We start from the raw sequence: 10,254 nt of genomic DNA on the forward strand, positions 1-10,254 counted from the left end.
GAACAAAGAGAAAAGCAGGGAGGCTGCATTCATGAATTAGAAAAACCTAAGCGGGAAAGCTACCAGGGACGGCAGGCAGGCAGCGCTGAAAGCCCCGAGTTCTGAGCCACCCAACTCTGGGCAGCACTTCCCCTCCCCCTCCTCCTTCCTCCTCCTCCTCCTCCTCCTCCTCCTCCTCCTCCTCCTCCTCCTCCTCCATCACATTCTCCTAAAATCTATCCACACCTTAAACCGAGGGTCCGGAGGCCCAGACAAACGAAGACAAGAGGAGAGATGAACTCTAAGAGAGAGCAAGGATCCGGGGACAGATTTTTTTTTTTTTTTTAAAGACAGGGTTCAATCAGCAGCCGCTACCTCCATGGCAATATTCAGCCCCCACCCCGTGAAACCTAGGGAAGGCATCTAGGGTTTAAAAGCAAAAGGTAGGAATTGGGGGTGGGGAGGGGAGAGGAACGATGTTACCTCATTTTAAGAAGCAATTATCTGTGAAAAAAAGGAAGGCCCTGTTAAAATAAAACGGTTCTCTACCGCAGTCTAGTCCTCTTCCCGTTAAAAACAAAACTGTTATGACTTTCACTGCGATGGCGGGCCCTGTGCTAACCCCCCACCCCACCCACCTTAAAAGGCCTCCGGGCCTGGTGGGGAGGGAGTGCTCAGAATGCAAACAAGAGCTGGGACTAGACATCTGTCACCAAAGCCCGGCAAGATATTGACAAACGCGGGTCCTTTGTGTCTTAAGAATATATACCCACACCCCATACGCCAAGGATGCCCTGGCTGAGTGGTCCACTTTCGGCTGAGCAGACCCCACCCCAGCCCCTGCACCCCCAGCCAAATATCAAGGAGGTGCCACCAGGAAAAGCCTGCCTGCCTCCTACAACCAGACAGGTCTCCAGGTTTCCAATGAAACCCTAATAGTTAAGAAGAGACAAAACAGCTATTCATTAGGAACAAATGTCAAATTAGGCGTTGCCTCTGAGTGATGCTGCTGACACCAGCGTCGGTAACTTTTTTTTTTTTTTTCCTTCTAAAGATGCTGGCACACGGAAGAGAACTCAAGCTGGAGGCTGCCTGACTGGGAAAAGGTGGGAAGGTTATTAGCGCAACTTCCCAGGTATCCTGCCAGGAAAGGAGGGGGTGGGCAGGTACACAACTCCTACAAAGTGGAACCAGCCAAGGAAAGGGGCCTGCCTTGTCCTCTGGGCACCCAGCCACTCAGTTAAAACTTGGTGAGGGGACTCTGAAATAATCCCCAAAGGGCTACCATCGAAGTTCCTACCTCTGTATGTGACTCTCGAATCCACCTGGCAGCACCTGGTGGGGGGGCGGGAGGGCGCGTGTGTGTGGAAGTGGGGAATCTGCCCACAGGGCCCCCACTGTAAACGGAAGGGAGGGTATCCAGCTCTGAGCTGGGCGTTAGGAGGGCCCTGCCCTCCTAACCCCAAGGGATGATCCCCTCTGATGGAGCACTCCAGGCTTGGCTAAGGCCTGCAGTGGGGGTGGGGACCAGCCTGGGGGAGATGAGAAGGGAACAAGCACGTATACCTTCTTTGCTGTTGGGGTTCTGGGGTTTGGCCTTCTCCCAAGGTGCCAGCGTCTTGTCGTCGTCCGCGCCGTCCACCAAGGCCTTGTCAGCGGGCATGTACCAGGTGGCGCTGTGCTCTGCCATCAGCGAGTCCAGGTCGATGGTGCTCATGGCGCTCTTGACGGCCTCTGAGCAGCAGCTGCCCAGCTCGCTGTCACCATTCTGCGCGCCCGAGGACCCCACGGCGCACTCACCCTTCTTGCCACCTTTGAGCCCCAGGGGCTGGTCCTCAGAGATGCTGAACTGCTGCCTCTGCAGCTGGATCTGCGCCTGGAGGATCTCCAGGGGGTGGATCTCGTCGGGGGGCGGTGCGCCGCTGCTGCTCGTGGGGGTCCGGACCTGCTCCAGGCCCGGCGTGCCAGGATGGCCCGCGCCCCCGCCGCCGTAGCTGTCAGGGGTGGAGGTAGAGGTAGACATGATGCCCAGGCCGAGCGGGGGCGGGGGCGGGGGCGCCTTAGGTCCGTGCTCCCCAGCGCCCACCCCACGGGGAGGGAGTTTGGGCGAGCCTGTCACCAGGGGGCTCCTACTCGCTTTGGCCAGGGCTGGGGGGTTGTCGGAGCTGGACGACACCTCGTCCTCGTTGGCGTAGCTGGTGCTCACCTCGTCCGAGGCGAACTCGCCCACGTGCGGGGAGCTACCGTCCGACTTGGCCCCGCCGTCCAGGGAAGCCATGAGGTCCGGCTGGTCCCCCAGGAGCAACTCGGCCCCCTTCCCCCACGACGGCGACGTGAGCGCTTTCTCGTGGGGCGTAGGGGCCCCGCGAGCCTCGCCGGCGCTGGCGGAGCTGCCCCCGACGGCCGCGCCCTGCGCCGGCTGCTGCTGCCCCGGGCTCACCCCGGGCGCGCCCCCGCTGTCGGGCGCCGCCGGGTACTTGTCGAAGAAGGTCCCGGGGCTCACGTGGCCGCTGTCCCGTTTTCTCCGACCCCGGCCCCGGCCGCCGCCCCCGGGGACCGGCTTGCCGTCGTTCCCGGACGTGGACTCCAGGGTGTAGTTGGGGGACAGGCTGGTGCCGTCCCCCTGGGCGGGCGGGTTGGGCGGCCCCGAGGCCTTGGAGCCGCCGCTGCCAGTCCCGGGCGGGCCTCCGGGCCCCGGGGCGCCAGGCGCGGCCCCTCCGGGGAAGTAATCCGAGCCCGGGTTGCCGGCCGCCGCCGCGCCGTCCGCCTCGTTCTGGCTCAGTTTCCTCTTGCCCTCGGGCGGGTTCTTTTTGTTGAAGGTCACGTTGAGGTTAGGGGCTCCGAGGCTGGCGATCATGTTCTGGCAGGCGGTGGAGAGGGCCGCCAGGCAGCTCTGGCCGAACAGGTTGTCCTTGGAGCTGGGCTTGTTGAAGGAGCCCAGCGACAGCGCGCCCAGCTTACTGGCCGAGGCGCGCTGGCTGGGCTGGAAGTCGGGCTGCGGCGGGTAGGCGCCCCCTCCGCCGCCGCCGCCGCCCCCGCCCGCGCCCCCGCCCGCGCTCGGGGGCGAGTTCACGCCCGGGCCGCTGTGCGGCGTGGCCTGCCGGGTCGCCGCGCCGAACGGGAAGCCGGGCTGGCCCCCGAGCGCCGCCGGGGCTGTGAAATCGGGCGGCGGGGGCCGGCGCTCGGAGGGAGCGCTGGGCAGCCCCACCCCCGCCCCGGGCGACTGCAGCTGGCCCAGCCCCGCCAGGCTGCCCCCGAACTGCAGGCCCGGGGAGGGCAGCGCGGGCACGTGGCCCTCGCCGGGCATCCGCAGGGGCTCCTGCAGAGGGCCCCGGAACAGCACTCCCGAGCCCCCGGGGGGAGGGGGCGGCGCCAGGCCCGGGTCGTGCGGGCCGCAGTCGGCCGGCAGGCCCGAGCCGCCCATCCTGCGGGGCAGCAGGTCCCCCGGCGGCGGCGGCGGGTGCGGACCTGGGAACCACGCGCTCTCCTGCGCCAAGTGGGGCGCCTGCGGCTCGAAAGCGCCCAGGCGCCCCGCGCCCGCGCCCGCGCCCTCGCGCTCAAAGTTCGGCTGGGCCAGGCCGCCCACCGGGCCGCTGTGTACCAGGCCGCCCTGGCCCACGTCCCCGGGGTGGCCCAACTGGGCCAGGTTGGGCTGGCGCAGCCGCTGCTGCTGATTCCGCGACGCCATCTGCTTAATCATGAGGGCCGCGTTTTGGCGCTGCTGCTGCTGTTGCTGTTGCTGCTGCTGCTGCTGCTGCTGCTGTTGCTGCTGCTGCTGCTGCTGCTGCTGCAGGGACTGGTGGTCCGGGGCCGGATGCTGCAGGGGTGGCCCTGAGGGGAAGCTGTCGGGCACGGGCGGCGTGAACTCGCCGGGTAGGCCCGAGTAGGCGGAGGGCGAGAGGTGGTTGTCCAGCGCGCCGTTGTGCATGTTCCCGTTCCACGAAGCGCAGCGGTCCACTCCCGCGCTGCCCGGGAAGTCAAAGCGCGGCCTCTTGGCCACATTCATGTAGGGGGGCGCGTCGAAATGCTGCAGCCGCTGGTTGGGCGCCTGCTGGGGAGGGGGATGCTGCATGTTGAACACAGGCTCCGAATACGGGTGCATGCTCCGGTTCTCCAGCCGGTGGATGGGGTACTCGAACTGTGCGTGCTGGCTGGGCAGCATGGGGCCCCCGTCCTGCAGGCCGCCGCTGGGCGTGCCCGCCTCGCCCTGCTGGGGCCGCGGGAGCGCAGGCGGGCACGAATTTTGTCGGACGAGAAGCCCGGGTGGCGGCGGCGCCGGCGGCTGCTGCTGCTGCTGGGGCTGCGGCGGCTGCTGCGGGGGCTGCTGTGGAGGGGGCGGCGGGGCCTGCTGGGGAGGCTGCATTAACGGGTGCCTGGAGCCTACTCCCGGCTCCAGCCCCACGGGCATCTTGCGGGCCCCACCGAACCTCTCGAAGAACACGCCGTGCTGCTGCTGCTGCTGCTGCTGCTGCTGTTGCTGCTGCTGCTGCTGCTGCTGTTGCTGCTGCTGCTGCTGCTGCTGAGCGTGCATTTTGGACAAGCCCACCATGCCTGCAGCTCTGGGCATGGCCGAAGCACCGGGGAAAGAGCCCCCGGGAACCTGGCGCCCCGCCGCATAATGAGGCAGCTGCCCCTCGGAATCGGAGGGCGAAAACATGTCGAAATGTCCCGAGGGCGCCTCGCCAGGGTAATTGTATTCCAGCGAGTCGACGGCTCCTTGGTTCGCCACCCTTCGGGGCTCCAGACTGTGGGAATCGGAGCCGCTGGGGGCGGGCAGGCCGTGAAAGGAGGCGGCTCGGTTAGGGCTCTGGTCCAGCGGCAAGCATGGGGCAGGCACCGCATGACCCGAGGCGCCCGAACTGTGGAAGTCCGGGAGGTTCCCTGGTCGCTGCGGGCCGAAGCTCTCGGGCCCCTGGCTCTCCGCCATGTGGTCATAACCCTCCGCGAAGGGCGGCTGGCTGCCCAGGCCGCCGGCGGCGCCGCCGTACCCAAGTAGGCGACCCCCGTGCAGGCACGAGGCCCCCGGGTCCGGGCCGCCGAAGTTGCCCCCAAAGTGGGGGTGATGTTGGTGGGGGTGGTGGCCTCCCGGGTGGCCGTGGTGCGGCTGCTGGCCTCCAAAGAATCCGTGCACCGGCTGCGCCTGCAGCCCCCCCGCGTGCAACTCCGAGTGGCCACGCGCGTGGAAGCCGTAAGGCTCCATGTTCATGCTCAAGATCGGGGGCTCGCCCAGCGCGCTCATGGCAGGGTCCACCGGGCCAGGGGGTCCCCCCGCGTGGAAAGCCGGGGCCTTAAAGTGGGCATTCATGCTGAGTCCGGCCTCGTTAAAGTTCCTCTCGCCCTGGCCAGCGTTCCTGCTGTTGATCTGGGGCTCGAATTGGTCCAGCCCAAACATACTTGGCAGGGGGCGGGGGGATCAATAGGGCATGACAGCCTGCTCTCCGCGGCGCGCCTCCGGCCAGCTAAACGTTCCGGCCCGGGGTCGGGCGCTCCGGGACGCTCAGCACCGCGGGGGCGCAGTGCGTACCGCCACCTCGCCGGGCGAGTGGAGGCTGGGGGCAGTCGGCTCCTCTCCCGAAGCTCTGGCTCTGCCGGACCCGGGCCTCTCACATCCTGCGGTGCCGCGGGGCCTCCGGGAGCCGCGCTGGGGGGCCCATGCCCCGGCGGTTGGCACAGCCGCGGGTGGGTTTGCGCGGAGGGGACGGAGCTGCGGGCGGGTGGAGACAAAAAGTTAAGTGGGGGGAAGGAGGCGGGAAGGAGGAAGGGAGAGCGGAGCGATCACCTTCTCAAGTCCGATCGGGTCGGGTGGGAAGCCCCAGGACGTCCCCCGAAGCCTCCCGGAGTCCGTGGCGGAGCGGCTACGGGGCCGGGCAGGGAGACCCTTCAGCGCCGTGGCTGGCGCCCGGGCACGGGCCGGGCGGTCCCTCCCCCCTCCCCCCGGAGTCCCCGCGCTCCGCAGCCCGAGCCTCCGCCGGGCACGAGCCGCTCGACAGTCTCCGGCGGCCGCGAGCAAGCGGCGGCGGCGGCTTCAGCGGGGCGGGAAGCTGGAGGCTCCGCTCGGCATCACGGGTGCGGGCCCCGAGCCGAGCGCGCCGCGGGGCCGGGGAGGCGGCGGCGCGCGGCGGCCGGGTGGGAGCGGAGGTCGGAGCGAGGCGCGGCCCCCCGGCGCCCCTGCTCCGCGGCCACGTCCGCCGCCGGCCGCCTCGGTCCTCGTCTGCTCGGTCTCGGAGTTCGCGGGGGTCTCGGCGCCGGCGTCCAGGCGCGCGCGGGCAGCGAGGCGGGAGGTCGGGGCGCTCGGAGGCTCGGGCTCCCTGCCTCCGCGCCGAGGTGCTCCCCGAGTCCCCCTCGGACCCGAGGAGGGGGGCGTACGCGGGCCGGGGGCCGGGCGAGGCGCGCGGGCTGGGGCGTTCCGGCTACGCTCTCGGAGCCCGGGCTGGGGGGCGGGGGCGGTCCTGGGGGGGTCCGCGCGCCCCTCTGCTGGCCGGCGGGGGGGCTCCGCGTGGGGCGTTCCGAGGGTCTCGGCTCCCCTCTCGGCGTCTGCCGCTCGCCCGGCGCCGGGAGAAGCAGCAACAAGTTTTGCATTTCAGCAATCAATTTCAGCCATTACATTTGCACCAATCAGCGCAGCCCGAGCTCCGGGCCCGGGGCGGGGCTCGCTCTTAAGGTGGTCCTGGCTGCTGGCTGCTGAGGCCCCCGCCATGAGCCCGCACCCGGCCCGCTCCGGGGTCCCCCGCGCGGGGCTTGCCTCGGGGTCGGCGCCAGTGCGCTGGGGGGCGCGCCCCGGCCTCTCGGCGCCCCGGGCTGGGGAGGGCGCAGGCGGGGAACGGCGGGAGCCTGGCTTTGTTCGCCCCCCTTCCCACTCGCACAGTTCCCAGCTCCCCACCCCTAACTGAAGCGAGACCTGCGGGTTGGGCAGGGGGCGGGGAGCTGGGCGGTAAGCGGTGCGGGGCGCTCAGACAATGGGGTCGCCAAGCAAAGCTCTGGGACTCGCCACGGAAAGTCACCAAGAGTCCACTGCGCTTCGTCCCCGGGGCGAGCCCGCGGTTCTCCGCCGCTGTCTGCTTGCTAGTGGCACCCAAGTTGGCCGGCCCTCGCATTTTTCTGGAGGTGGAAGCAGACGGGGAACCCCGAAAGTTGGGTTTCTGCTCGAGAGACCCGGGCGCTTGCTCACTCCGCCTCAGGAGGGCGCGCACAATTGTTCCCTATCCCCACTGTCTGGGGCTCCCCGTTCTCAGTCGCCGGCTTTCCGCCCAGAGGAGCCGTGACCACTCAGCTACTTGGGGGGGGGGGGGGGTTGGGGGGTTGGGGGTGCACCTCGGATGCGCGCAGAGCCGGAGCCGCGAGGCCGCTGGGAGCTTGGAGCAGACCCGCGCTCCGAGGGCGCACCCGCCCGCCGGAGCACCCCGCTCCGGACACTGGGGCCAAGGCCCAGGCCCTCCAGGGGCTCGAGGTTGGCCTCCTTAAGAGATCAATTAAACTGAAGAGGCCGAGGAACCGAATTGGGTTGTGATACCAAAATCAATAGGAGTAATTTAATATCTGCCCTGCTCTTTATGAAATATTTATCCCAATAATCTTAGTTAAAATGTTTAGATCTTTCTGATCCCCACTGAGGGCTGAAATCTATCTTGCAATTAGAAGTTGGGAGTCCGAGGGAATGGAGGGTAGAGGGAAGGTGTTTATTCTATGTGCCTGCGCGTGTGTATTTTCCTCCCTAAAGTGCGTGTAAGGGAGGAAGGGGGAGAAGGCCTGTAATTTCCCTTGCCATAAAATAGCACGAGGCGATTTTGCTAGCAGACCAGCATTCTTAGGAGAAGGGGAGGGGGAAGAAAAAGAACTTTCTTTGAAGTGCCCCTGATATCGCTATTAAATCTAAATAAAATTAAGCATGGTGTATAAAAATGCCTTTTCCCCCCACAAAAGAAAAGTGTTTATCACCCAAGTCTGTCTAGCGTTTGCTAAATTGCGCATGAAATCTGAAATGAAATAAACGTTATAATAAAACCAACCCCTGAGCCCTTTTTATTTAAAAACCTCAGATTAAGCACTCCACCGTCGCGGGCACGAGTTAAAAAGTTACCACGTTGTGTGTGCACACCGATTCATTGCTCCCGGGAGTCGCTGCTGGGAAAGCAGCTCTGGGTGTTCCTGAGCCAAAGTGCCAGGAAAATGGGTTCCCCTTCGGGTGAGGGGAGGCGGGAAGCAGGGTCTCTGGAGGGACTCCTGAAGGAAATCACACCCCTCCCCAAAAGAATGGTAATGAAAACAAGCAATAAAAGCCCGCAACTTTGAAACTCAGGGAGCTGAAGCCAGCTCAGATCCCTGCTCCTTCCCGGGACCTTCCTGTTGTGGATGTCTACAGATTTTTTTTTTCTTTTTGAAATTAAAAATGAAAATTACCCCCACCAAAAATGGGGTCCATAAATAAGCATCGGGAAGAAGTATTTGTACAAGGCGGTGGAGTTTTAAAAGGATTTTTCTGCAGGATCAGGTTGTTGGTCTGTGATTAAATATTGATTTTGTGTAATTAGTTTTCATGTGAACTATCCTCTTGCTGATAGCTTAGAGGTTTCAGAACTAGAAAGAAATGGAATCGGACATGGAAATTATTACTTAGCAAAGTGACAGGGAAGTGAGAGCCGGAAAAGACTGGGGCTTGGCTGATTTAGGCACAAAGAAATAAAGGTACTGGGTAGGCCTCCCATGACCCCCACACATACACCATCCCCCACCCAGGGCCCCAGGCCGGGGACTGGGACACCCTGAGCCTCCTGGTCAGGATAGGGACCAGTAGGGGGAATGTCACCACCAGGAAGAGGACCCCACAGGAGCAAAGTCCTATGCAAAGCCCATGATGGCTGGTGGCGCACCTTGTCCAGAGCCATGGGTGCTAGGAGATGGGTATCTTGGGAGACCGTATGTGAGGAGCATTACATCTCTGTGTGTGTCTGGAGGGAATGGGGGAAGTTGGGACCTGTCTGGAGCCCTGGGTGGGCCAAGGGCAGTGGGAAGAATGGCCCACAGATCTGCAGTCTGGGGAGAGCGGGGTTGGGGTGTGCTCTAAGCTGAGGCATGACTTCACACAGGGGTGGGGGTCCCCTGAACACCTGGACAGGTTTCCTGTGGAATAATGCTGTGTGCTCCAGGGAGGGGGGGAGGGGTGTGGGAGTATTTTTCTGGGGCTGTTTCCAAGAGTTCAGTCTACAAGGTGTGTGAGTGTCTGAAAGGAGGGTGTGTTTGGGCCTGGCTGGGTTTCTGTTCAGGATGTGTCTGGGTCACCTTTCCTTCACACTCTGAATGTTGTGCGGGTGTGTGGCGTGTGTGCATTTGTGTCTTCGCCCCTGTGGGAGAGGCAGGGCATCGGGGTGTGTTTGCAGGAATGCTTTCATGTGTCTCGAGGTGTCTTGGGGCGTCTGGAGGCACCTCACGAGTGTCCCTGGGGTAGGTACTATCTATCCCCCAACCCTAGGCCTGTCTGCGTGGACGCCTGTGTTTGCACCTAGGCGTGTGCGGCTGCCTCACACCTTGTGCGCCCATATCTCTGCTCAAGTGTGTCTGTTTTCCCTGTGAGTGTGAGAGTGGGCTCCCGCCTGTGTCCATATGTGCTCCTGGACACGCGGGTGTGTGTGCCTCCAAGATGTGGGCGCCCCTGCGCGTGCCTGGATGCGCACTCGGCCTCCCAGGGCCCACAGCTTCTTTGAAACAGACACATTGCCCCCTAGTGCTCAGACGATTCAAAGTCCCCGCCCGCCGGCACAGAGCCGGGAGCAGCGGGAGCCGCGGGGAGGCCGCGGGGTCCCCCCACCCCCAGGTCCTTCCTTCTCTTTTCGGTTTCCCTTCCTTCAGCCCTGCCCTTCAGGGATGCTGAATGTGAGGGTATCCAGCGCAGGCCTCGGGGATGGAGAAAGGAGACAGCTGGACCAGGGCCCCAGCTAAAGAGGGATGCTCCCAGCTGGTGACAAGCAGGGGGCTGCCTGGAATGGCCCCCAGTGAGCCACCAGAACTCTCCCTGCTGGGACCGAGGGCCTGGCATATTCGAACCAGCCCAGCAGCTCCAGTTTAAGAGGGAGCCCCCCACTCAGTGAAAACACCACTCAACAAAAAACACAGAACGACCAACCGACACTCAACACCCTTCACCCAGTAGACACACGGCCCTCACACCTGCCAACACCAAGACAGGCACACACGACCACACACACCTCCAGAGTGGACATGTCTGTACACACTCACACGCATGCATTCACGCACACCTCCATAATGGACATGTCTGAACAC

The 10,254-nt window shown here is 64.4% G+C and overlaps 1 protein-coding gene across 1 annotated transcript in view; it reads right to left on the reverse strand.

Annotated features, from left to right (window-relative positions):
• MN1 (MN1 proto-oncogene, transcriptional regulator) overlaps positions 1–5,509 on the reverse strand; it is a 44,179-nt gene extending 38,670 nt beyond the window's left edge. The window contains exon 1 of the mRNA XM_072803060.1: positions 1,546–5,509. Within this exon, the coding sequence (XP_072659161.1) occupies positions 1,546–5,371 (3,826 nt within the window). The 5' untranslated portion in view covers positions 5,372–5,509. The remainder of the gene's footprint in view (positions 1–1,545) is intronic.
• Between the last annotated feature and the right edge of the window lie 4,745 nt (positions 5,510–10,254).

This window comes from Canis lupus, chromosome 27, assembly GCF_048164855.1.
Source record: "Canis lupus baileyi chromosome 27, mCanLup2.hap1, whole genome shotgun sequence".
NCBI lineage: Eukaryota > Metazoa > Chordata > Mammalia > Carnivora > Canidae > Canis > Canis lupus.